This window comes from Ochotona curzoniae, unplaced genomic scaffold (assembly GCF_017591425.1).
Source record: "Ochotona curzoniae isolate NIBS_2020 unplaced genomic scaffold, NIBS_Ocur_1.0 contig_2321, whole genome shotgun sequence".
Classification (NCBI taxonomy): Eukaryota; Metazoa; Chordata; class Mammalia; order Lagomorpha; family Ochotonidae; genus Ochotona; species Ochotona curzoniae.
The window spans coordinates 753685-781460 of record NW_024465421.1 but is presented as its reverse complement, the minus strand read 5'-3'; the positions used below and the strand labels follow the sequence as shown (position 1 = coordinate 781460).

The window sequence follows — 27776 nt, the reverse complement described above, 5'->3', positions numbered from 1 at the left end:
GAATGGCCCAAAGCCTTGGGACCCTACACCTGTGTGGGAGACCCAAAAGAGGCTCCTGGCTTTGGATCGGCTCAGCTTCAGCTGTTGTGGCCACTTAGGGAATAAATTATTGGATGGAAGAATTCCCCTCTGTCTCTCCTCCTCTCTGTATATCAGACTTTCCAATAAAAAAAAATCTTTAAAAAATATATTAATACATTTCTGTAATAAGTAAAAATGCAATGATATTTTTCTTTTCCTATATATTGAGCTTGTTTGGCTATTTAAATAATTTTCCCCCATAATTTTTTAAAATTTATGTATTTTTATTGGAAAGTCAGATATACAGAGAGGAGGAGAGACAGAGAAGAAGATCTTCCATCCGCTGATTCACTCCCCAATGTATCGATTTATTTGAAAGACTTTAAAAACAGAGCTCCTGTCCGTCCACTGTTTCAACAGGTGGGGTTACTCCCAATAAGGGTGGCAGGAGCCCAAGGGCTTGTCCTCGCTGGCTACTTCCCAGGGTCTGCGTCAACAGGAACTGTTGAACTATTGAACTGAAGCACAGGACATAAATGTCTTAATAGATAGCTTTTTTAAAAAAATTAATATTATTTAGAATTAAAATTGACAAAGAAAGATCATCCATCTGCCGGTTCACTCCCCAGTGACCACAATGTCCAGCCCTAGGCTGATCCAGAGCTGGGAGCCAGGAATTTATTCCAGGTCTCTCAAATGGGTTGCAGGAGCCCAGGCACTTGGGCCATCTGCTGCTGCTTTCCCAGGAACTGGATTGGAAGCGGGCTTCCAATGTGGAAGTCAGAACTTGAACTGGCAACCATATAACGTGCCAGCACCACAGGCTGAAGGTTAGCCTGCTTTTCACAGGACATTAATAGCAAGTTGGATCAGAAATCAAGCAGCTGTATTTGAACTTGCCTGACTCAAGCCCTGCCTCTAATTCTGACCCAGCTTCCTGCTCTTTAAGTACCCTGGGAGGCAGTAAGTGTGGATTATACTTGGGTCGCTGCCACCCATGATGGAGACCCAAATGGAATTTTCAAAGAGGTATTTACTGGTAAGAGTTACAGAGAGAGGAGGTGGTAGAGGGGATAAGAGAGAGAGATTGAGAGAAAGAGACTATCTCCCTTCCTCTGGTTCGTTTTCCAAATGGTCACAATAGCCTGGGCTGAACCAGGCCAAAGCCAGGAGCTGCTGTCAGTTCTCCCAAGCGCTTGGGCCGTCCACTGCTGCTTCTCCCAGGCCATTATCAGGAGCTGGGTCAGAAGAGGGACAGCCAGGCCACAGACTGGCCCCTCTACCGGTTATTAACAAATCTGTAGGACTCATTTATGAAATGGAGATAATGATGGTACTCAATTAGCAGGATGTTATCAGAAACATTAATATTTAATAAATTCTTCTGAGTTTTACATTTTATTTAAAATAGTTTGCTAAGATAATCTTACTGTTAGCAAAGCTGAATTTTTGCCATGTCTAGTGGATTTCATACTGCTAACCAACTTTGTAAGACAACTAGGTTTTATTTCTGCGGTTTACATTTTGTTTAGGTCACACAACACAAAAGCCTGTTTTGCTTTTGAGTAGACTTGCTAGCAGTCAGACCATGCAACTTTGTTGGGTTGAACATGTTGGGATGATGGTAGCATTTTATAACGGTGTGACTTTAGAGCATTGCCTTCACCAGACCAGTGACTTTCTGAATTCCCCCAGCCCTTGTCACCCAGCTTCTTGCATGTGGCTGGGGAACTATGGGAGAGGACACAGAACATAGCTGGGAGGAAGTGGGGGTGGTGGGCTGTGGGTAGGATTGCTCAAGTAAATCCATTTGTTAAAATTACACAGCTAAGGGCCCGGTGCGATGGCACAGTGGTTAAGGTCCTCGCCTTGCACACCTGGGATCCCATATGGGCGCCGGTTCTAATCCCGGCAGCCCCGCTTCCCATCCATCTCTCTGCCTGTGGCCCGGGAAAACAGTCAAGGACGGCCCAAAGCTTTGGGACCCTGCACCCGCGCAGGAGACCCAGAAGAGGCTCCTGGCTTCGGACCAGCATAGCACCGGCCGTTGTGCTCACTTGGGGAGTGAATCATCGGACGGAAGATCTTCCTCTCTGTCTCTCCTCTCTGTATATCCGCCTTTCCAATAAAAACAAAATAAATCTTAAAAAAAAAATTACACAGCTAAGATTTGTACATTAACTGCATCTAAATTTTTCCTTCAGAAAAGAAAAATTAATCCTAAGTATTGTATTGAATAGGGGTGGAGCTGAACCCAGAGGTAGGAGTGAAAACCAGTAATTGAGGATGAGCGTGAGGATGGTGGGAGTAGAGGTGTCTGGACGGCTTTTGGCATTCTTTAGTCCTTAACATGTATTCCTTTGATGAGATAACGTATTCACTTTGTGCATTGCTGCATTGTTTTCAAGGAAAATATCCACATCATGCTGTGTGAATAATTAGGCATAGACCAATGTTTTGGATGTGTAAAAATTCAATATACCCGTGATACTTTTGGCAATATACGCAATTATCTCCATCGCTAAAGGCAGTGACTTGAATTTGAATTCATCCTTCAGATGAGAAGTTTGATCACATGGAAGTTTCTCTCTTTCTCTCCCTGCTGCCCCGCCAGCCTCTGCCCCATCTCCCTGCAGCTTGATCCTACACAGTAACCCGGCATGAGCTTATGTCACAACCGTCTTTTATTGCAATTAGAATAAGATTCAACTCTTCATCATGGGCTGAAGACCAGGCCCTGCATAATTTAAGTGATGCCTTCGGCCTGCCTCTGGCTAACCTCCCCTGTCCGTGACCTTGATGACCCTCTTTGCACATTCAGAACCTCTGTGTTGTTGGTCCCAAGACCGGCTCCTTCCCATTGGGGTTTGAATGAGAAGTTTACATCTTGGTTGTCTAGCTGGCGTAGCTTCTCTGCACCTTCTCGGTCCTGAGCGCTGGCCCTCGGGGCAGAAGAGACAACATCCCTTGAGCAGTGTTTGGTTTGGGTTTTGAAATGCCACAGACCCCCCTGTGTTTTAGCAAGAGCCTCGGGTGATTGCGCTTTTCAGTCTCCAGAGGAGCTGGCAGGGACCACCCCTCCCGATTCCCCTGTGTGTCTGTGAATAGGCTGGTTCCGTGCATTTCACTTCTTTTCTTTTTTCAACCTGTGTACTGCTATACGTCCCTCAGTAGAAGCTGTTCGGCCTGTTCACTCTGAGATCCTCAGCAACCCAGCACAAAGCCTGCACCTAGTACCTGCTCAGTCAGTGTTTACTGAGCCAACAGATACATGGATATAATCAAGTTTTATGTTCTGTGCAATGTGTAGCTCTGAACAATGAAAGTCTTTACAGCCCCCCGCCCCGCTTGTAAAATCGGAGTTAATAAAAATCACTTTTAATTGTTGTTTTCAGGCAGTTTGCAGAACCAAAGTTTAGTTTTCTTAGAGCACTTTCCAGTTGACGTCACATGGTTGCCGTGGGTATTTAGAGAGCATTCATTCAGAATGAAGTTATCTTCAGAGATTTTTTTTTTAATGAAAGTGAACGTAAATTTGTATCAAGTTTTCTTAAATTGGATTTAGTATTCTTATTTTAAATAGAAAAATAGAATTCCAAAGATATTAAGTTAGTTACAAATAAAAGTTGATGGGTCACAGATGAAAAAATTTCTACTTTTCAGATAAGATTCTATGAAAGATACGTAGTTGATAATATTAACTCTTAAGTCTGGTTTTTTTTTTTTTTTTAATGAACGTTTTAGAAGCTTCTCTGGCGGGTCCCAGGAAATGTTCTCTTACGCATAGCCTGTTGTGATTTGTTCGGAAACAGCTCTCCAGCCTATCAAAACCCAGGCAGTTTCCATCAGTGGCTTCCACCTGGGGGTCATGTTCCCCCTCCAGGGCGTATGTGGCAGTGGCTAAAGACAGTTTTAGTCATAGTCACACTGGGCATGAGGCACTAGCAGTCGGGAGCAGTGCCAAGTCCCCTGGCATCCCAGACGGCCCCTGCCAAAAGGACTGCCCAGCCTAGAATGGCGGTAGTGCCCCCCGCTGTTCCCCCACCCCCGTCTGCAACCACTGCTTCCATCAGCTGCTACTAACATCCAAACATGGAGACAAAATGGTCAGATTTACATGGATATTATTGGCAATTTGCGACATGTTCATTTTAGATCGTTATACAAATCTCGTGACTAACATTCCAATAAAAGAACATTTCAGACATTTGTCAACATAGTTGATCTTAGAAACTGGATGACATTTTCAAATAACTTTATATTTTCAAAAATAGGGAAACGCAAATGTAGGGTTACTGGTTTTCCTTATTTTACAGATGGGGTCGAGGATTTGGTCTTTTGGGTTCCATTTTTGGAAAAGATGGTGTATTAAACCAGCCAAACAGTATCTTTGGACTTATATTTTATATACTACAGTTATTACTTGGTAAGTATTTAAACAGCAATACAAAAAATTAAGTTTGTTGTATTCCATTTAGTACTTTGTGCCTTTGCCCTACAGTATGTCTTTATATTAAACACGTGTTAATGAGAGAACCTCTAGTGTGTAGCACATGTGTGTGTTGTGAAAACTTGGTTCATTGAGATTTTGATAAGACTAATGTTGAATTTACTATCAGTTGTTTAATTATGGATATTAGGAGCGTCTCGTGATATTCAGAAAAAGCCTCTCTCAAGGAAGTTATCGCTCCCATCTTCCCGGTAGCCGCTTTTCCTTATTTTATAGATTGAGGCTATTTTAAAATATCATGTATTAGGAAAACATGAACAGTAAACCACATTCATAATCCCATCATTTCACGTATTCACTTTGTCCATTGTCCTCTGCTTCTTTTAAATTGTTGTTAATACTATTATTCCATTGAGACACAGAGATCTTCCGTGTGCTAGCTCAGTCCCCAAATACCAGCACTGGGACGCAGCAAGGTGGAAGCCAGGAGGCTGGAAGTCACGCTGGTCCTTCGCTGAGGGTAGCAGGGAGGCAGGTGCCTGTCGTCACCCGGAGCAGAAGGGAGGGAGCCAGGACCCCCTCAGCAGCAGCCTCACAACTGCACCAAACACCGACCCAAGTGTGGTGTTTTTTTTTTTTATCTTAATTTTATGTTTATTTGAGAAACAAAGGGAGAAATCTTCCATCCCCACATTCACTCTTCAGATGCTCGCAGCAGCCAGGGTAAGCTGGGGCCTAAGCCAGGAGCCTGGAATTTAATCCGAGTCTCCTGCAGGGGCGTCAGGAGCCCAAGGGCTCGGGCTGGCACCTGCCTCCTAAGGGGTAACTTTCTAGGCATGGGGTTATAATGAGACAAAGGTCAGATATTTTTTGTGGGCTTTAATGTGAATTACCAGATCATTTTCTCACCCAACCTCATAGTTTTCTGTTTCCTAAAATTTCATCCGTGTTCATTTGTGAAGGTGTTTTCTGTGAAATTTCTGATACTTAAATAGTAGTAGCTGTTATTTTGATTTTACTGTTTTAATTTCCTTTTATTGATAGTTTATTTGGTATGATCCTGCTAATGGCCCATTTTCTTTTTTTTTTTTTTTTAAGATTTATTTTTTATTATTGAAAAGGCGTATTTACAGAGAGAGGAAGAGAGAGGGAGAAAGATCTTCCATCTGCTGTTTCACTCCCCAAATGGCTGCAATAGCCAAAGCTAAGCTGATCAAAACCCAGGAGCCAGGAGCCTCTTCCAGGTCTCCCAAGCGGGTACAGGGTCCCAAGGCCTTGAGCCGTCCTCTGCTGCTTTCCCAGGCCATCATGAGGGAGCTGGATGGGAAGTGGAGCAGCTGGGATTAGAACCGGCGCCCATATGGGATGCTGGCGCTTACAAGCAGAGACTGATCAGTTGAACTATCGTGCCAGCCCCCATTTTAATGCATCTTCTGAACGTGTCCTCACTCTTCATCCTTTTTTGTGTTTTGTGAATTTTTAATCATATGAACTTAGACTTTTTCATTAAGCCCAGGTATTTTTGCCTTTGTAAGAAAAGCTTCACTATTTTATTGTCAGTGAGCTCCTCTGTGATTTGATTGATTAAAAATACGCATTTCGCTTCTTTCTATTTGAAGTTGATTGGTTGCGAGGCAAGTTGTGAATCTGATTGGTTTCGGGTAGTCCTGTCAGGTTTGACCATTCTCTTATCTACATGTTCCTCCATGGAGGTGCAGAGATGCACACGCAAGGACAGTCAGAACAGCACTATTTAAAAGAGCCCAGCAGTGGGTCACGGCTGGATGCATGCTGGGGCTGGTGTGTATCCATCCAAAGAGAACAAGCATCTGTGTGTAGATCGGAATGAATAAGGCATCGTTTAGAGAGAATAAAACATAGGTAAATACGTTTCTGTGCATATATGAATAAATGTACAGAAAAGGGACTTTGGTGGGAAGAAATGTCACTTTGGTTTCTTGCATTTCCAAACAATAATATAGAGAGTATAATGCAAGACAGCAGTCTGTTTTCTCCTTCTAGGCCAGAGCCTTAAAAAGCCTGTGACTGTATTAAGCTTGTATGAAGCAGTCATTTCTGTTTATACTGTTAATTTGTTAATTTCATGAATACATATTTTTTTTTTCCAGTCACATTTTCTGAAGCTTTGTTGTAGACCATCACATGCTCTTACAGTGTCAGTGTCTTTGTTGTTGGAGACACATTGTAACTCACCCAGCACTGTGTTCCAAAGTGAGTTATCTTCACTGCCTCCCGGGCTGCTGACGTGGCACTTTGAACTTTCCCACAGATAATGCATCCGCACAGTTCAAAAGTTCAGAAGGAACCACGAGCCAGCGACCCGTCCAGCCAGCTCTCCCTTTGCCCCAGTTTTTCTGTACGCTTTATCCCCCAACCAGTGACCTGTTGTTTTTGGCTTCCTTGTGTATATGAAAGAAAATACAAATGTATAATCTTAATTTTTCTCTTTTCTTAAATATGAAGGGCAGATGCTGTCCAGCTGCCATACTGCCTGTGCGTCCCTGCTCTGTCTCGGTCACCCTCCCATGTCAGTGCCTCCAGTGTCTTCGCTCTGTTCACAGTGAAGTCAGCCCCTTTGCGTGAAGGCGCTGTCACCTGCTGCCAGCACATCCATCTTACATCCCACGGGGGAAATGTCCCCCAAGTCACCAACACCCAGTCACATTGTGATCACACTTACCCATCAGCTGGCATTTACAGGGCCTTGGCCATGTTGCCCACTAGCTCACTTCACTGTGCTTTACTTTAGCTCACTTAATTTTCACTGCAGTCTTCCAGGAAAAGCGTGATTGTTATCCCAGTTTTAGAGTTGAGGAAACAGAGGCGGAGAAAGCGAATAATTTTCACATGTCAAGGTGAAACTAACCTTAGTAGGTAAAATTGAGGTGACAGCATTAACAATTTTTTTTTTTTTAAGTTTTAAATGTTTAGTTTGGGTAAGATTGACAAACTTTTTCCTTAAGAGACTGCCACAGTTCCTTGACCTGGCAGCAGCCACAAGCCTTATGTAAATGAGGCTGGCGGGATTGCAGTTAAGCTTTACCAACAGAAGCAGGTGCCTGGCCAGATTTTCCAGTCACTGACACAAGTAGTTCAGCAGCATCTTGATCTTGAAGAGCCTTTGAAAGCATTGTCTGCTTTGGAGTGGTCCCAATGCCAAGTCCAGCGTTTATGGCTGTGCCCCGGCTCTGAGCCCCCTCCTCCCTTTTGCCAGCAGACCCCAGGATATTAGCTCCGTCAGTGACTTCTCAAAGAGTGTTACCACCTGGTCTTAATCTCGTGCTGCTGTGCATCAGCCCCTGGGCAGGAAGGTGATTTAAAATGTTCTCCATTTTCTCCACTGGAAAGAAATGCACGCGTTTTCTGTGTTTTTGGGCACAGGAAATTACCAGACAGTGCACGTACGGATAGTCAAGAATCTGGGCGCTTATTTTGGTCTTGGAAACCTGGGCCCTCTTTTTTTTTTTTTTTTTTTTTTTTTTTCCTTTTTCTTTATCAGAGATGACCCACGAGAGACCAAATAGCCAAGTGCTGTTTCCTCTTTCCAATAGGGGGGAGCGCGTTCTGAAAGGATCATCAAGATTTTTTTTTCCCACTTCTGCAGCAGTATGTTGGTTTCAGTCACGTTCCGTGAAGCATTTTCAATGCATCTGACCTTGTTTGAGGTCATTTGCTTTCCACAGGTGGGAGGCCTGCAGTGAAAGGCCAGGGCAGGGCTTCTCCATGTACATACAGCTCCTTGACTCCTTAGGAGAGTCGACACTGTTGGTCTTTCCACTCAGCTTCATTGCTTCACGTGATTGTGACACCGCATATTTTCTTGGTACACACTGTCCCTAGTTTATGAAATATCGATAACACCAGCGACATTGCAGCTATCACCCTGGTGTCCCGTCTGTATGGTCAACCTGCACAATCTTAACCGACTGCTGCCCGACCAGGCCAAGAGTTTCTGTTCTCAGACTTGAGAGCTTTGCAGTCGGGCGGGTGAGGGTGGGTGACTGTTCCAACACTGCCGCAGATCACGGAATGTTATTTTGTAACCCGGATGTGTCCTCTGCAGCGTCGAGGCCTGATTGAGCCCGTGTGTCTCTCTCTTACAGGCCTGACCGCGAGTGCAGTGGCGGCTTTGATCCTCATGACGTCCTCCATCGTGTCTGTCGTAGGGTCGTTGTACCTGGCCTATATTCTGTACTTTGTGCTGAAGGAGTTTTGCATCCTCTGTGTCACTACATATGTGCTGAACTTCATTCTTCTTATCATCAACTACAAACGACTAGTTTACTTGAATGAGGCCTGGAAGCGACAGCTGCAGCCCAAACAGGACTGAGGATGGCCTTGATGATGAACTCCTGACTGACCGGCTCAAGTCCCTTTTGTCCCATTAAGTTTATTTTGCAGCATTTTTTTTTTTTTTTTTGATTCTTCACAACAGACACTTTCCCCGAGAATCTTAAACTGATTTTTTAAAAATCCTGTAAATTAGAAGGGGCCCTAGCTATTCTCTGTGTCGATCTTCATTTTGAATGTGGATACAAAACAAAACAAAAAAAGATATGCCAAGCCAATCAAAGACAAGCTTTAACTTTACTTTGAAGATGTTTCTGAAATAATAAAATGTAACCCTAGCCCCATGCCCTCAACTGTAAAGTGAACAACCATTGCTAGTAATTCCTTAATGTGTATAAATTCAATTTCAGGTATAACAGATGTGATCATGACATGAAACTATTTTAGAATAGATGCTGTATTAAATATTGCCATGTTTACAATATGTACTATGTTTTTAGCTGACGGATTTAAACCTGTAGGTTCAACTAGAATCCATTTTTTTGTGATATTTGTAAATAAAGGTAGAAATATTGGCTCCATCCCTGCAGAACTTCCTGTACGGCTTAGTTGAAGCATAGCGACAAAGTGGATTCAGCTCAGTGTTGACGGATGAAATAGTGAAAAAGTGGTAAGCCCCAACAGAGCCTCTTGCGAAAGACGCTGGCGGCGGTGGGTGCAGCAACAGCAGCAGCGACACCAGAAACCTTAGGGCAGTCGGTTCCCTTTCATCTCCATCCTCTGAAAGAAGAAACTGAATTTGACCATTCAAGTCAAGTTTGTGTTAAGGCCTAAAACTGGATGAATTCTAAAACCTTCCACAGAATGAGTTGTGTGACCAGACCTCCGAGTCCAAGGCCTTCGGGACACTGATATAGGAAGTGGGTATATTTCTTTGGAGAAAAACTGGAAATATTCAAATGGCATTTTCAAGTGAAGCCTCTTAAGAGTAGTTGAATTTTCACAGATATTTTTTTCTTCACGTTGGTGCCAGTCAACCCAACAGTGTTAGGACTTGGAAGTGGCCAAAGCCCGCTGCCCGAGGATTGCCTGTCAGTCACGCTGCGGTCTTGTCCCTCCTTGTTCCTGCACTAACTACATCTCTGGTTTGTTTCAGAGTCAGCTATTGGATTCTGTGAGCTTTAGGGCTGACACGCTGCTCAGTTTACTTAGTCGGGAGAAATCCTGCTGGTACAAACAGAAGTAAAATCTGTTCTTTCTGTAACTACACAGATGCAGTGAGAATTTCTAACAACGATTTGAATAAACCCCAGTGGAATTGTGACAGTATGTTTCTATGGTTAACATCTTCTGCCAGAATGTGAAAAGTGCCTTCTGTCTTAAATCTAAAACCAAATATTTTGTGCGTTGAACTTGGGCAGAAGTGTCCTTCCCTCCTTTCGTAATTGAAATTGAAAACTCATATTCCACCAAAAAAAAAAAAAGTTCTGAATGAGCATTTGATTCTTTAGATTGAGGTTTATACCATTGTGTTTGCTTCGGACTCACTTAATGATTCTGTTAAATACAGTCAACTAGATTGGGCATTTTTGAGTGCTGTATTTTGCCTTCTTTTTGAAAGGAGGGGATAGGCCCTGCTCTGTAGATTTGTAGCATCAGCAACTATTCAGTAGTTGGCAACTGTCACCGTTTCAGCAAGGCAGGTATATAAAATCTGAACTTTAACGGACTTTTAGCCAATTTTAACCAGTTTCTTAAAAAGACAGCTTAATTCATCTTTCACTAAGGCTAACGTTTTCCCATGAATGTGAATATTTCAATGCCTGTTTGATTATGTATGTATTGTTCTTGTGTTGTTAAAGTAGTTAGAGAAGTCTGGAAAGCATTTGATTGAACGTGTGGCTTCGATGGAGAAATGAGTCCTCCGATTTGAAAACTGTGCAGTGAGGTCATCTTGTTGAAGTGTGTCTAATTCTACCAAGGCAGTGTGCTGGTTCTGTTTTCTAAACTAGAGTGGAAATGGCTTAACGGTTAAGATGTCTGTGGTATTTATGACACCGCTTGTGCTAAACAAGTTCCTGTGTCCCAATCTCAAATGAGTTTTCATCCTATTTTGTGTCAATCAACAGAGTATAGTTATAGCTTGTCTTGAGGTTACATTCTTGCAAATCTCTTCAACTCTGATATGAGAAAACATGGAAAAATATGCAGCCAAACCCTTCAAGTTTTCCTTCGCTTTCTTAAACCTCGGGGAAACCACTGTTTCAGTTGTATTTTTTTTAAAAAAAAAAAAAAAAAGAAGAAGAAGAAGAAAGAAAGAAAATGCCACATTCCTATGACCTAGTAGGGTGAATGCCCTTTTTCTCACTGAAAGAGGCACCTGTGCTGCCTGCAATAACAGGAGTGTAACGTCACCGTGTGGGTAAGGGACAGAGCCTGTGAGTGGAATTCGGTGTTTTACCTCTGGAAGGCTCGAGGCGTCCCTCTGCACGGTATTCCACCCAGAAGAGGGGCGTGGGAGGGGTGGGAGTCCCATATGATCAATGGTGAAGGTCACTGTGGTTGCAGACTGAGGAGGCGTGAACAGGGCAACGCTGCTCTCCGCAAGTGCTGAGGGACAGACTAGGGCAAGAACTGCACACAAGTGACTTACAACCAATGGAACTTCTTATTTATGTAACAGTCACAAATATTTGAAAAAAAAAAACATAATGGGTTACAGAAGATCAATTCCAGGCACTCTAGGTGGCTTCAACGATTTCATTTGGCCTTTCGTTACAGCTAGTTGCTGGCAGTGAAGGTAAAACTTGTGGGAAAGTGACAGGTTTAATGAGCTGTGTGTCGAGAGACTTTAGTACTTGATGTACGTATACCCTTCCCCAAAATGTGTTAACTTTTAAAGAATGCTGAAAGCACTGACTATGTTCACACAGAAAAGATTGTCGCTTGGTACGTGGGGATCTTTGGACCTGCTTGCTAGGATACAGGACCAAGACTACAATAAAATGAAAATTCTTTGTTGGTTTTTTGTTTCTTGACTCCTTGTTTTAAAAGACCGCAAAAGTACAGAATTCTCTTGGGCAGTTACTTCATAACTTTCAGCAGCAGCCCTGCTGGACACCAGTGGATATTGTCAGGAAATCTTGTCTAGACAAGTGCCAACAAAGAAACCCAGCATCGTTCTGGGGCGCCTCCTTGGGGGGAGACTCGCTAGGCAGCCTTTGTCCCCCAGTCGGTTCCCCCAGGAGACAAGCATTTCTTAGGAGATGTTTTAGGCAGCACTGTGACTCAGTGAGAAATTACCCTTCAGTAAAACAAAAGGGGTGGGGATGGGAGTCCAGGCTATCTGATAAAAAAACGTGTTTTTTTTTTTTTAAACAAATTAACCCCGAGAAGGTAAAATGTTTTGTTATAAAACTGTATTAAGCATGACCTAAATATTAGGTATATGATCTGTATAGTATGTTCCATCAAAACTATTTATTCCTCGTGCTTGTTTAAAACAGAGTTCACTGGGCAGATTTCTCCGTCAGTTCAGAGGGAAATGTTCTTGATCAGAGGCTTAGGACAGTTTTTGCTAACTGGTAAATAAAAACAAAATGTAAATATGTAAGAATGTTCATTTGTTGCACATAACTTTTTTGGTATAAAATAAATGTAGAAGTTACCTGTGCGAGGTGTGCTGCCGTCGTTCTTACGCTATAGCCCCACATTTCAAAATAGAGGCCCAGGTGGAGCTGTGTGGAGCCTCAGAAAGTGTTGCTGAAGCTGACACAGTGACCTTGTTTCTTCAAGGACACTGCTCCTCTTAGAAGGCATAGAGTTCTTACAAGATCCAGCTCGTGGCAGTCCTGTGGTTTACCGTGCTTGTAATTGTCAGCACTTGGTGACAAAAGGTGTTACTGCTGATAGTTCAGTAAACAGAGAAAACATTAACCAGATATTCTCTGGTTATTTTCAAGGCTCACTAACCCTGAAAATTCACTGTGGCATAGCAGGTAAAGCCACTCGTTGCTCGTGATGCTGGCCTCCCTACTGGGTGCCAGTTCAAGTCCTGGCTGCTTCACCTCTGATCCAGGTCACTGACATCCAATTGGGAGACCCAAAATGAAGCTTCTGGTCCCTGGTCCAGCCCGGCCCCATCCTGACTGTTGCAGCCATTTGGGGAGTGAACGAGTGGATGGGAGATCTGTCCCTATCTCCCTTTCTATAACTGACTAGCCAATGTTTTTTTAGAATTAGGATGAACTGTTCCCCCCTCCCACCCCGTCTGGGTCAGGCAGCTGCTCAGGCGACCTGGGCACCAATGGTTCAATTTTAATTTTATTGGGCTATCCAACAGTAAGAACTGGAATGGGTGAGGACTGGTCAGGAAAAGCCACTGTTCCTGCTAGGACAAAAGGTGGACTAAGTAGAGCTGGCCCACAGACCCACTGGTGTGCACAAGATCTGGCATTAGCAGAGGTTCTGGTGGGGGCGCTTGGCAGCTCCTCTGTTGGAACACAGTCCCTGCAGGCGAGCGCAAGAACCAAGAAAGGGAGCAGACCAGGCCAGGTTACTGTACCCACTGGCATACATTTAGCTCGGTAAATCCAAGAACCAGAATGGAGTGTGGGTCATGCCGGGCTGGGCTGGGCTAGACTGTAGCACACACCAGTGTGAGCTAGAACTGGGGCGGGCTGGCCCGGACCAGGCTACGGCATCCAGTGGCAAATGCTGAGATGAGGTGGGCTATGCCACACTGGGCCACAGTACTCAGCCAGCACGCCTGAGACTTGGGGGTTAGGAGGCAAACATGATGGGGGAACTGCGTGGGACTTCCCTGCTGGACCACTACGCCCATTGGTGAGTGTGAACTGGGATGGGGGCAGACCAGGCTGGGCAGGGCTGTTGGCCTGTATGTGAGTTGGATCAGGGTAAAGCCTGCTGATTTGACTGTACCTACCAGTACATGCATAAGCCAGAGGGAGTGTGGGTTGGTTGGGCTTTGCTGTAGCATCAGCTGGCAAATGCTGGCACTAGGAGCTAATTCTGTTAAGCTAAACTGCAGAACCACCTGAAGAGTGTGAGATGTGGCAGTGGGAATGGGTCTATCAGGGAAAGAGTGGGCAACTGCCTGTTGGGTTACCACTCCCACTGGTGAATACAAGAACTAGGACTAGGGGCAGGCATGGCTAGCGAGAGTGACCCCGGCGGGCACCAGGGTATGGGCTGGATAGTGGGGCTGGTTGGGTTGAACTAGGCTTCAATGCCCATTGACATGTGGGAGAGCTGAATGAGATGTGGGACAGACTGGACCAGTCTGCTGTACATACTGGCAAGCATAGAAACCGGGACGGGGGTGGGCCTGGTGAAGGTTATTGGGGGTCGCTACAACTAGCCTGCAGCTCCCACTGGTTTGCATGACGGCCGAGTGTGTGGTGGACAAGATCGGCTGGGCTGCAACACCCACTGGTTTGTGTAGAAGACAGGGCTGGAGGCAGAACTGACCCAACAACTGCAGTGTGTGCATGGGCTAAGTTGGACGATGGACTGCCAGACCCTGTGTTGGCATGCACAAACCAAAATCAGGTCTGGAATCACTTCAGGTGAGGTTACTTTGGGGATCCCCTAACTGAACTGCTGATCTCAGAACCCCAACCATGGAGAGAATTGCAGGTTCCATGGTCTGACCATGGAGTGCATGTATCAGAGCTGGACCTCCTCAGTGGCTTAGATGGAGTAGGGCACAGCTTATCCAGGTGCACACGGAGGATATGGCAGTACACTGGATCCTGCAGAGGACACCTGGTATCCCAGAGGATGGAGGACAGAACGAATTGATCAACCACCCCAGCAAAGAGTTGGCAGTGAATATCTGGGCAAACGGAGACTCTAAGATGGACTATGTCAGCCAGTAGATTCTGGAGAGAGTTCATCGTGCTTGGAGTGGTGGGATTGACAGCAATTCAGAACTGTTGAGCTACCAAAACTATTTGAGCAGGACCCTTAGACCCTGGGATGGTTGGGATGCTGGGTGTGGCTTCTGCCTTTACTTCCTCCCTCCCTTCCGCCAAATACAGGAAGGAAAAAAAAAAAAAAAGAATGTGGAGATAAGGACTCACCCGGGCCTGGCGGCGTGGCCTAGTGGCTGAAGTCCTCTCCTTGAACGCGCCAGGATCCCATATGGGCACCAGTTCTAATCCCGGCAGATCCACTTCCCTTCCAGCTCCCTGCATGTGGCCTGGGAAAGCAGTCGAGGACGGCCCAAAGCCTTGGGACCCTGCACCCATGTGGGAGACCCGGAAGAAGTTCCTGACTCCTGGCTTCGGAGGACCAGTATAGCATCGGCCGTTGCGCTCATTTGGGGAGTGAGTCATTGGATGGAAGATTTTCCTCTCTGTCTCTCCTCTGCTCTGTATATCTGACTTTCCAATAAATAAATCAATCTTAAAAAAAAAATGGACTCCCCCATTTTCCTCTATCTCTTGATCCTTCACACCCTAGTCAACTATGTAAAAATAATCAAAAAGAAAATTATATTTAAAAAAGAAACAAGATGAACTGTGGCACAAATTAATTTATCTTAGGTTGTTACTGTTCTACACTTGATCTTAGCCAAAAGGCCAAGAAACGATTATTGCTTTTTCTAGAACAGCAAAAAATATGTGCAGATTTTCAACAGCAAGTAGGAATCAGCTCAGCTCCCCTAACGCTTATGCTGTCCCAAGATCCGCTGAACATTTCTGGCTGCGATTCAGCTGTGAGGAAGAGCTTTCGCTTCTCCCGTATGAATCTGAAGAGTCTTACGTAAAGATAATCATTTCTGTATTTTTTAAATATTTAAAAGGCAGAGTGATGGGGCAATGATGGGGTAGACCTCCGTCTGCTGATGCATTCCCCAAATGGCCACGATAAGACTGGGAAAACCCAGAGCGAGAGCCTGGGCCTCACCTGGGTCTTGCACATGGACAGCGGGGGGCCTCGTTTGCACCGTCTTGGGCTGTTTTTCTGGAAGCGACTGGGATTTGAACCAGTACTCTAATATGGGATGTCAGGGTTACAGCCAGTGTCTTTTTTTTTTTTTTAAAGCATTCGATCACAATTCTGTTTAATTAAAACATCTTCATTTACAGCCAGTGTCTTAACGTGCCATGCCACAATGCCAAGCTCTAGATTCTTTTTGTTGCCGTGGTGGCCCAAGTTAGAAACTCTTCAGATTAGCTCTAGTCTTTCTTCCACTTTCCTCCTTGTTCTTTCTCTCTTTGCTTCTCTCCTTTGCTTTCTTTCTTGATGTCTTTACTTTCTGAGCATTTCTTGAATGTTTCATCTTGCGGTTTCTTTGCCCCCAGCCCTAGAGCTAGCCATATCGCCAAGGCTCTTGGTTTCTCTTACTAGATATTGGAAATTAGAAAGCAGAATTTGGGTGCAGGGTCCTCCATTGCTGCTAGAGCGGAGCTGTCTCTGGACTGAGCAGAAAGGTAGGGAGCATCCGTATGAGTACCTGGCGTGCACATGCAGTGTCCGTCTCTGTACGTGAGAGACCGTCTGTTCATACTGACACTTTCCAGTTCTACTCCGATACCGGGGTTCATCCCCCTTAGTTGATAGTGTAATTCTAATTTGTGCTTCTAATGAGTGAAGCTGCTCCTTTCCTATGCCTTTTTTTTTTTTTCTTTTTCTCTGAAAGATGACTGTGGCCTTCACTTGTTTTCCCCCCACCCACCCGTGTGGCTTTTTTCCTTTCATTTTCCTAGCAGCTCTGTTTACAGTAAGGAAATTGATTTGGAACCAGGGATTTTAGTCAGTTAAACTAACTTCAGTTTGTGACGTCAGCATCCTCTCTGGGCGCCGGTTCCAGTCTTGGTTGCTCACATCCCAACCCATCTCTCCGCTAATGCACCTGGAAGAGCAACAGCAACAGTGCCGGAGCCCCTGCCACTCATGCGGAAGGCTGGGCTGGAGTTCCTGGCTTCTCCCTGCTGTCTGATCCAGCCCCAGCTCTTGTGCTGTCGGTCCGGCAGAGCCTGCAAGCCACAAGGTGATATGACGTGACATAAAGCTGCCCATCAAGGCATCCCCTTTCCTGCTTCATCCCGGACTTCCAAGAGGAGAAATGATGAAAATACGCAAAGCAAGCTTGATGTGGAACATCCAGTTCCCCGGGTGGCTTCACACAAGGGGGGGCACCACCGCCTGGCTCGGAGGCCGATGTCCAAGGTGAACTGTCTCATCAGACGTTGGCTGGAGCCACTACTCAGGCTTTCTCTCCTCCGCTCTGTTTGGGTAGCCATCTGGTCCACCACTCATCATCGCTGTTTCTCCCTGGGGCAGCCCATACTCGCTCGTGAATGTGTGTTTTCTCTCTCTTGCTGGTAAATAAATCCATTCCTATTTGTGTGTTTCATGGATGCCTGCACATACAAGGCTTATCTTTGTGTGAGACCGAACCTGGCAAGCTTAGGGTATGCTCATGCCCATACAAAACTAAGAAGTTCATGGTTTTTTTTCCATTTTATTTTAAAATATATTACAAATGTGAGGGGGTTGCAGACCCACCCAGGCCTCCAATTAGGATGGAGAGTCAGGGTGGGATGGGCGGGGTGGGTGAGATAATTTTCCATTTTCCCTCCTTTGTTCTGGGTTAGGGGAAGGGAAAATGGGGGGTTGGGAGGAATGTTCTGCTTCTTGCTATCAGACCTCGTCAATGCAGGGACCGGGGTGCTTGTTTTATGTCACTTTAGAGACCCCAAGGTGGGGAAGAACGTTCCGAGGGTATTACTTGTTAGTTTTTAGGCACACTTAAAGTTCTGATGCGCAGCTAATTCTGCAACCAAGTCCTCTTTTACCTTAAGCTGAAAATACCAGACGCGATGAGGTATCTTAGGAGGCTCTTTATTCCAGCAGGGTAGGAACGGGAAGGGGGTGGTGGGAGAGCAAAGAGAACAAAAACAGAAGGGGGCATACATGAAGGCTCATCTTAACACAATCCAGGCCAGCCTGGAAGGTATGGAGGGCATGGGGAATTGGGAGGCGCTGTGAGCGGGTGGCTGAGATTGCCACAGGTGATTGGTGAGAGGGTTGAAGTTGAGGGGAGGGGCCGTGAGAGATTGGCGGGTGGGGTTCCCGGGTAAGACGCCATGAGGTTACATCTCATTGGTGGGCGACTGAGCCGGTGTGAATTTCGTGAGCTGTGAGAAGAAGGAAGTGGCGGTGTCCAGGATGACGGGGGTCTCACCAATCTCCGGAACAATATTTGAACCACTCACATTACTTGAATGGTCTTGATTGTTCTGAGAAGTTGTTGGCTTTCTTATGCCAGAAGTGAGAAATTTTTTTCTAAGGTCTGTTGGCTGACAGTGTCTACCTCAGCACGTCCAGAGACCTGGGTGCCCGTGGTAAAGCCTGGCCTGGAGTGTTGTTCAACCTGCTCTTCTTTTCATCCTTTGAAGAGGCACTCAAAGTCCTCCGTTGGTTTAGATGAGTCAGCTGTGTTTCGTGTGCGTCTGGGTGTGCACACTTTTATTACACACAGAAGTCAAGCCACTGAGATGGCCCAGTCCTGCTGCATGTGCTCCAGAGTCAGATCACATTGCTGTGTGATTTCCCCTAAAGTCGGAGATCAAACTCAGGAGTCTAGCTGAGGAGCCTCCTAAGAAACTCCACCTGGGAGATCCTCAGTCCTGGCTCTCTCATGCACCAGCTAGTACAGGGTCCAGCCTGGCTTTCTCCCTCCAGCAGCCCATCCACCGTACTAGTGAATGCAGCTGCGTGGCCAGCCCTGCCCCCAATGCTGAACCAATGGATACTGCAACCTAGCTCAACCCAGCCCTTCTTCAGCAGGCCTGGTCTTCATACATGCCAGAAGTGCTGCAGCATATTTGGTGCAACCCTGAAGAACCCTTACCAGGCCCACCCCCAGCCCCAACTTATGCATTTGCCAGAGGGTGCCAAGGCCTAACCCTGCCTAGCTGCTCCAAGTTCCAGGTCTTGCATTCACTGGCAGGTGTTGCACCCTAGTCAAGGCATCACGAAAGAACCTCTACCACGCCTGCTCCCAGTTCACCTTCTTCTATATAATGGTAGGTACTATGGCTTAGCCCAGCCCAGCCCAGCCCAGCCCCAGCTTTCGCATACACCAGCATGTGCTGTGACCTAATTGGGGTGACCCCAAAGAACACCTGTGAGGCCTGCCCTGGATTCCAGATCTCATATGTGCTGGCACAAGCTACAGCCCAATCTGGCCCACCCCAGTTGCAGTTCTCACAGGCAGATGCTACATGTGGGTTTGGCCCACACCCAAACCTGGTTCTCACATGTGTAAGCAGATGCTGCAGCCTAGCCAAGCCCAGGTGGATGCTGTGCTCTAACCCAGCTCATCCCACCCCCAGCCCTGACTCTTATGCGCACCTGTGGGTGCTATGCCCTAGTTGAGACAACTCTACGCAACCTCTGCTAGGCCTGCCCCAGCTCAGGTTCTCACGCGTGCTGTCAGGTGCCATGGCCCAGCCTGGCATGGCCCACCCTCAAGCCCTGGCTGTCATGCACGTGGGTGGGTGTTACAGCCTTGCCCAGTATAGCCCACTCTCAGACCCAGCCCTCACATGCACCAACAGTTGCCACAAACTAGATGGGACAACCCTGAAGAACCCCTACTGACCTTTCTCCAAACACAGTTTTTGTTAGCCCCAGTAGGAGTGTTGGCCTTGCCCAGGAAGGCCCTCTGGATTCCCCCATCCAATCCACTTCACCTGAGCTCCCTTGAATACCTGTATGTAAAGTGGACATAGATCCATGGAGGCCCTTAGATGTCATAATTGCCAGTCAAGTCCTCAACAGCACCCATTCCAGTTTGTGACTAGACCCCCATTCCCAGGCAATACTTAGCGCCTATATGTGCATGTGTGCACCATGTGCCAGTGATAGCAGCAGGGAGGCCCTGGTCAACATGCACCCATTCTGGCCCTAATGCATGCCAGAGAATGCAGTAGTCTAGCCCAGCCTGGAATGCCCCCAGTCCCAGCTCTCACACTTCCCTGTGGAAGGAGTGGCCCAGCAGAGGAGTCCCTGTATTTCCTCTTCTAGGCCCACCCAATATTTTCTCTACTAGGCCATTGAATGCTGTGACCCAGTCTGAGATGGCCCACTCCCAGTCTCAGCATTTGGCAGCCCATTCTTAGTCCAGCTCTCCCCATCAGGGGCAACAGCCTCACCCTGCCTGGCCAATTCCAAGCATCAGCCCTCATGTGAACTGGTGGTATTGTGGTCCAATTGGGTCTAGCTGCAGTTCGTGCTGGCTCTCACTCATGCCAGTATGTGCTCTGGACTGACCTGGCCCACCTCATCTCCAGATCTAGCCCACACATATGCCAGCAAGTGCTGGAGCCCAGCCTGGTCTGCCATACTCAAAACCCTAGCTCTCACACTTACCAGTGGGTGCTACAGCCTACTAGGGCAGTTCCCCAAGTTCCCCTACCAGGCCCCCTCCCAGCAATGGATTCTATGTGTGCCAGCAGATGCTGCTGCCTAGACTGACATGGCCGACCCCCAGTCCTGCTACTCATTGGTGGGTACTACAATCTAGCCCAACTGGCCCACTCCCATTCTGGTTCTCACCCAATCTCAGCCCAGCCTGACCCACTCCCCAGACCTGACTCTTATGTATCCTGGAGTGTGCCATAGCCTAGCCTAGCCTAGCCTGCCCTGGACCTATTCTGGCTCTCGTGAGTGCCATGATATGCTGGAACCTAGCCCAGTCTGGTCTGCCCCCAGACCCAGGGCACATGCATGTTGATCCTTGCTCAGCCTGGGGTACCCACAGCCCTGGCTCATGCACTCTCCAGTGGGGGCTGCAGCCTAGCAGCAAAGTCCCCAGAGCTCCCCAAACAGGCCTGTTTCCAGCCCCAGGTCTTGTGCATGTTGGAAGGTGCTTCAATCCAGCCGGCCTGGCCCACCCACAGTTTCAGTTGTCACTGGCAGGTGGCAGGTGTTATACAGCCTAGCCCAGCCTGGCATGGACCACACCCTGTCCTGGCTTTCGTGCATTGCCTAGCCCAGCCCACCCTGTTCCCAGACCTAGCCCACCCAAATGCTGATGAGTGCTGCAGCCTTGCCTGGCCTAGTCTACTCCAGCCCCAGTTCTTGCACACCCCAGAGGTAGCTGGTCTAGTAAGGGAATTCTCCAAGTTCCCCTACCAGGCTTGCTCCCAGCCCTGGATCTCCCGCATGCTGGCAGATGCAGTGGCCATGCTTATCATGATCTGCCCTTAGTACCAGCCTTAGCATGTGCTGGTGGGTGTCGTAGCCTGGCCTTGCCCAGCCACCTCCCAGCCCCAGCTCCCATGAGTGTCAGCTAGGTTCCTGTCAGGTGAGTTTTGTGGTCCAGACTTGCTCAGCTCATTACCTCCCTCAGCTCTCTGTGTAAACCAGCAGATGGTACAGTCCCACAGAGACAAACCCACAAGTCTCCTAGAGAACCTGCCACCAGATCTGGTTCTCTTGCAGTCTGCTGGGTACTGTGGCCCAGCCTGACGTGACCCACACCCTGCTCTGACACCTGTGGGTGGGTACTGTGGCCTAGCTCAGACAAGGCATGCCCCACCCCCAGCCCCAGCTTTCGTATGCACCAGTGGGCAGTGGGTGATGCTACTCAGCCAAGCTCAGTTCTCCCATGTGGGCAGTGCTACAGCCTGACCCAGATATGCCCTCTGGCTTCCCCCCTCTAAACCATTCCTTCTCAGCTCCCTCACCTTCCTGCAAGTGCAATGACCTAGTCTGTGGAACACCCCAGAAGACATTGCTCTCTTGTCAAACATCCCCTCAGCTGCTCCCACTCCAACATATCCCCAGACCCCCGTTCCTGAACAGTCTACAGCCTGGGGGTCTTGGTGGTATGTCCTGGCCCAGCATTCTCTGCCTTCCCCACGTGACTTTGTGGCCACTTAGAGAGTGAACCAGCGGACAGCAGAGCTTTCTTATCTCCTTCTCTGTAAATCTGACTTCCAACAAAAATAAATAGATCTGTTTAGGAGAGAACTTAGCCACTGAACCATCATGCTGGGCCCAAAAATAAATCTTAAAAAAAAAAGTGTGCCACTTCTTGTTTCTTTATTTTATTATTATTTTATTACAAAGTCAGATATACAGAGAGGAGGAGAAACAGAGAGGAAGATCTTCCATCTGATGATTCACTCCCCAAGTGAGCGCAACGGCTGGTGCTGTGCTAATCCGAAGCCAGGAACCAGGAACCTCTTCCGGGTCTCCCATACAAGTGCAGGGTCCCAAAGTTTTGGGCCATCCTCGACTGCCTTCCCAGGCCACAGGCAGGGAGCTGGATGGGAAGTGGAGCTGCCGGGATTAGAACCGGCGCCCATATGGGATCCTGGCGCATTCAAGGCAAGGACTTTAGCTGCTAGGCCATGTCGCCGGTCCCCACTTCTTGTTTCTTGTTGTCAGTCTGGGGCCCACATGGGCTGCCGGCATTGCAGGCAGCAGCTTTCCCCGCGACGCCACCACGGTAGTCCCATAGTCACATCTTTTTTCAACATTTATGAATTTTATTTGAAAGGTAGAGAGACAGAAGACTAGGGATAAAGACAGAGACCCATCTGCTGAGCCATCCCTCAGATGCCTATAACAGCTGAGGTTGGGTCAGGCAGAAGCTGGGAGCCTGAAACTCAAGTCAGGTCTCCCACCTGAGTAGCAGGGGCCCAAGCCCTACTGCCTGCCAGGGTCTGCAGCAGCAGCAAGCAGGAATCAGGAGCACAGGTACTATAACATAGAGCCTGGGTGCTTCTATCTGCATCTTAACCAGCAGGTCAAATGCTTGCCCCAGTACCTTCGTCTGATCATTCTTCTATTTGGAAAAGAGGAAGGCTTCCATTGTCTTTATACTTTGCTTTCACTGCCTTTAAATGTTATCATGAAAAGAGCTATACTGCACAACTTTCAGCTAAATTACTAGAAACAGAATTGAATCAAAAGATGCACACCTTTTATTTAAGATTTAGTTATTTTATATAAAAATAACATTATTTGAAAGGCACAGAAGAGAAAGAGAGCCACAGAGACAGGTCTTCTGTGCACTGGTTCACTCCCCAAATGGCCACAATGGCTGGAGCTGAGCTGATCTGAAGCTGGGAGTTTCTTCTGGGTCTCCCATGCAAGTTTAGGGACTCAGGGACTGGAGCCATCCTCTGCTGCTTCCCAATCCATGAGCAGGGAATTGGATCAGAAGTGGAGCAGCCGGGATACAAACTGGCACCCACATGGCATGCCCAAGCTGCAGATGGAGTATTAGCCTGTTGCACCACCATGCCAGCCTCAGACAGACACATCTTAAAGAGCTAGTGGCTTTCTATATTTCTATCTGAAAAGATTTACCAGCTCTTCTGTCCACGAAGTCCCACTAAATGCTTCTCATTTAGTTCTTTAATGTGAAAATTCGTGTGTCCTTTTTTTTTTGTGCATTTTTAATGCCAGGTGGTTATTTTCACAAGCTTATTAGCTACTTCCATTTTCTCCTGTGATGTACCATTATATACTCCTCATTATTATTTTCTTTTAAAAACTGAAAGATTTTTTTTTTTTACTTGTTTAAAAGGCAGTTACAAGAAGAGACATAGCGATCTTCCCTCTGCTGGTTCACTACCCAGCAGAGACCGGACCAGGCCAAATGCAGATGCCAGGAACTTCCAGGTCTCCCACGCCTGTGGCAGGATCCCAAACACCTGAGCCATCTTCTGTTTTGTCCCGTTCCATTAGCAGGGAACTGGAATGGAAGTTGGAGCAGGCAGGAATCAAACTGGTGCCCATGTGGGTTGCCAGTATCAGAGGCAGCAGCTTTAACCCCAGTCAAAGCTGTTCTGAAAACACTTTCTATTTATTTATTTGCACTTCTTGTAAGACCAATAGAGATCTTGCATCAGTTGGTTCACTACCCAAATTTGCAGTGAGATTCAGAAGCCTGGAACTCAATTCAGGCCTTCCAGTTGGGTTGCAGGGACCCAAGTACTTGAGCCATGACCTGCTATTTGCTAAGTATGCACTGGAGTGGAATTAGAGCTGGGGTTAAGACCCAAATAGCATCTTACCTGCTGGACCAAATGCCTGATCCTCTTCTGTTTTCTCCTGAATTCCCATTACTATGTTATTGGCTTTCTTGGACTTGTCCATTTCATGTTAAATTTCATATTCTCATCCCCCAGCCTTTTTTGAATTTTGAAGATTTTAAAAATTTTTTAAATTTTTTATTGGAATGTCAGATATACAGAGAGGAGGAGAGACAGAGAGGAAGATCTCCCATCTGTTGTTTGACTCCATCTTCCATCTGTTGTTTGACTCCCCAAACGGCCACAATGACCGGAGCTGAGCTGATCCAAAGCCACGAGTCAGGAGCCTCCTTCGGGTCTCCCATGTAGGTGCAGAGTCCCAAGTCTTTGGGCTGTTCTCGATTGCTTTCCCAGGCCACGGGGAGCTGAATGGGAAGTGGGGCCGCTAGGATGGGACCCTGGGCATGCAAGGCAAAGAATTTAGGTGCCAGACTACCACATTGGGCCCTCTTATTTTTTAATTTAATTTTTTTGGCCCAGTGTGGAGGTTCGATGGCTGAAACTTCACCTTGCAAGCACCAGAGGGCACTGGTTCATGTCCTGGCTGCTCTACTTCCCATCCAACTCCCTGATTATGGCCTAAGAAAGCAGTAAAGGGTAGCACAAAGCCTTTCACCCTTATAGGAGACCTGGAAGACACCCCTGGCTCCTGGCTTTCAATTGGTTCAGTTTTGGCCTTTGCAGCCTTTTGTGGAGGGAACCAGCAGGTGGAAGATCTTTTTGTCTCTCTTTCTGTAAATCTAATCTGCCTTTCCAGTAAATAAATGAATCCTTAAAAGTTTGTTAAAATGCTTTTTCTTGTGCAGTTCTGGGAATTTTATTATGTATATAGACTTAAGTAACTACCACCAGAATCAAAACGATTTCCTGCTGTGGCCATTTCAGCATGGCAGTTAAGACTGTGGGTAGGATGGCTGAGTCCCAAATCCTAGCACCTGCGTTTCATATCTGTCTACCTCCTAAACTCTTTTACATAATGAATTCATTTTAAACATTATTTACTTAATTTTTTCATTGGAAAGATTTACAGAGAGAAGGAGAGGTACAGATAAATCACCTATCTGCTGGTTCATTCCTCAAGTAGCCACAACGGCCAGAGCTGAGCCAATTCAAAGCCAGGAGCCAGGAGCTTCTTCTAGGTCTCCCAAGGAGGAGCAGGGTCCCAAGACTTTGGGCCATTCAACTGCTTTCTGAGGCCAGAAGCAGGAAGCTAGAAGGGAAGTGGACCAGCTGCGACATGAACTGGTGCCCATATAGGATCCTGGCACATGCAGGGTGAGGATTTTAGCCACTAGGCTACCGTGCCAGACCCTATTTATTTAAAATATTTAAAACAGTGGTAAGGGGTTTGCAGACCCACGTGGAGAAAGCTGTGGAGGGTGGAGCAAGAAAATGTTTCATCTTCTATCCAGTGTCCATGGGTTGATGTGTGTGTGTGTGAAGAGGATGAACTTCTTGCTGTCAGATTACTTGAGTATCAGGGAATGGAGATGGATGTTTGATGTCATCTTAGGGTCTCTGATGGGGAGCGCGGAGGAGAATGTCCTGAGGGTGTTACTTGAGTGGTCTTGGTTGTTTAGAAAAGTTGTAGGTTTTGTGTACCAGAGGTGATCAATTCTATCTAAGGCTTTCTTGGCTCTCCTTGTCTAGCTCCGTGTGTCCACAGACTCGGGTTCAAGCTGTAGAACAAGGCCTGGAGTGTTGTTCAACCTGCTTTGCTTTCTACCCTTTGCAGAGGTATTCAAAGTCTTCTGTTGGATTAGAGGAGCCAGCTGTCTTGTCCTTTGTGTCATTCTTTATTCTTACACAGGAGTCAACAACAAAGGTGGTCCAGTCTTGCAACATGTGCTCTGAGGTAGGACCCAGCCTACCCCAAGACTCAACTCCAGCATGTATAGATGGATGCTGCAACCTAGACAGGGAACCCTCAAAGAACCCCTTCCCCTAGTCGTGGCTCCCATGCACACCAACAGGTGCTGCTGTCCATTTGGGGAAACCCCTAAGGACTCCCCTACCAGACCAATCCAAGCCCTGGTTCTCATGTGTGTGCCCTGGCATGGCCTGCGCCAGACTCATTCCTCGGGGTCACCTGGGGGCCAACAGCCTGGCCTTGAGGATTCTCTAAGTCACCTCATCAGGGTCATCCCCAGACCTAGTGCTCCTGGGTCAGCAGGTGCAGCTGCCTGGTACAACCTGCTCCAGCCCCAGCTCCCATGCTCATCAGTACAATGGCCTGGTTGTGGAGACCCTCCAGAATCCTCAACAGATCAGTCCCCTCATCCAATTCTCACGTGTTGGCAGGTGCGTAAGGGTGGCCTTGGGAGGCCCTCCGGGTCCCCATCTGATCCACCCCCTGTCCCAGCCCCCTTACTTGCCTGTGGGTGCAGCAGCCTAGTCTGTGGAAGCCCTATAAATTATTTTACATATCTCAACCCCTCAGTGCAATCATATTGATGCTGGAACTTCTACCCCACCACCCGCCCCAGCTCAATGCGAATGCAAACTCCAGAAGACAGCAGTGGTGGGTTAAGCTGGTGCCTCCCATGTATGTGCAAGACCTGGACTAAATTTCTGGGTCTTGGTTTTATCCCCAGCTCATCCCAGGGGGCTGCAGGCAATAGGGAATGACTCAGAAGATGGGAAGACACTTTTTTTTTATTTGAAAGGCAGATTTTAGGGGGAAGATGAGACAGAGTTAGAAATCTTCAGCTACTCGTTCACTACCCAAATGGCCATTTCATCTGAGCCAGGACAAAGCCAGGAACCTGGAGTTTCTATCTTGGTGTCCCGTATAGGTGCAGGGACCAAGGACCGGTGCCGTCTTCTGCTGCTTTCTCAGGTCTTAGGCAGGAAGAAGGATCAGAAGCAGAGCAGTGAGGGCTAGAACTAGCACCCACATGGGATGCCAACATGACAGGTGGAGGATCAGCCTGTTAGGCCACTGCCAATCCCATATACTCTCTTTCCCCACTCTCTCTGCCTTTCAAATAAACTCACAGGCATTTTAAAAAGTACTTTTTGGGCCTGGTGGCGTGGCCTAGCGGCTAAAGTCCTCACCCTAAAGACGCCGGGATCCCATGTGGGCGCCGGTTCTAATCCCGGCGGCCCCACTTCCTATCCAGCTCCCTGCTTGTGCCCTGGGAAAGCAGTCGAGGACATGTCACTTGTTAGAGAGATGAATACATGTGGAATGTGTTTTAGCCATTCTTCACTGGTTAGAATAGGTGTGTTTTAGGTTCAAATCTTAGGATCTCTGAAATGGACCTTACCCCTAATCTACACAACATGCAAATGTGTCTGTTTAATCTTTTATATATGATATTTGTCATTAAAAACTTTATTCACTGACATTCAACTGGAATGAAAAAGTTTCTTTCTGGGGTCCAGCGTAGGATCCATCCAACCAGCATATAGGCGCTGGTTCATATCCCAGAAGCTCCACTTCCCATCCAGCTCCCTGCTTGTGGCCTGGGAAAGCAGTCGAGGACGGCCCAAAGTCATGGGACCCTGCACCTGCGTGGGAGACCTGGAAGAGGTTCCTGGCTCCTAGCTTTGGATTGGCTCAGCTCAGGCCGTTGTGGCCATTTGAGGAGTGAATAGTGGATGGAATAATCTTTCTCTCTGTAAATCTGACTTTCCAATAAAAACATATCTTTTTTTTTTAAGATTTATTTCTTTATTTTTATTACAAAGTCTGATAGTCTGATATATGGAAAGGAGAGACAGAGAGGAAGATCTTCCGTCCGATGATTCACTCCCCAAATGAGCGCAAAAGCCGGTGCTGTGCCGATCCGAAGTCAGGAGCCAGGAACTTCCTCCAGGTCTCCAATGTGGGTGCAGGGTCCCAAAGCTTTGGGCCGTCCTCTGCTGTTTTCCCAGGCCACAAGCAGGGAGCTGGATAGGAA

The 27776-nt window shown here is 47.1% G+C and overlaps 1 protein-coding gene across 3 annotated transcripts in view; it reads left to right on the top strand.

Annotated features, from left to right (window-relative positions):
* Window positions 1-12455, top strand: part of VKORC1L1 (vitamin K epoxide reductase complex subunit 1 like 1) — a 64732-nt gene extending 52277 nt beyond the window's left edge. For 2 of the 3 annotated variants that reach the window (XM_040972762.1, XM_040972763.1), the window contains exons 2-3: window positions 4338-4447; window positions 8596-12455. In XM_040972762.1, the coding sequence (XP_040828696.1) occupies window positions 4338-4447; window positions 8596-8822 (337 nt within the window). In that variant the 3' untranslated portion in view covers window positions 8823-12455. The remainder of the gene's footprint in view (window positions 1-4337; window positions 4448-8595) is intronic. The other variant, XM_040972764.1, reaches the window with a different exon arrangement.
* Window positions 12456-27776: the final 15321 nt, after the last annotated feature.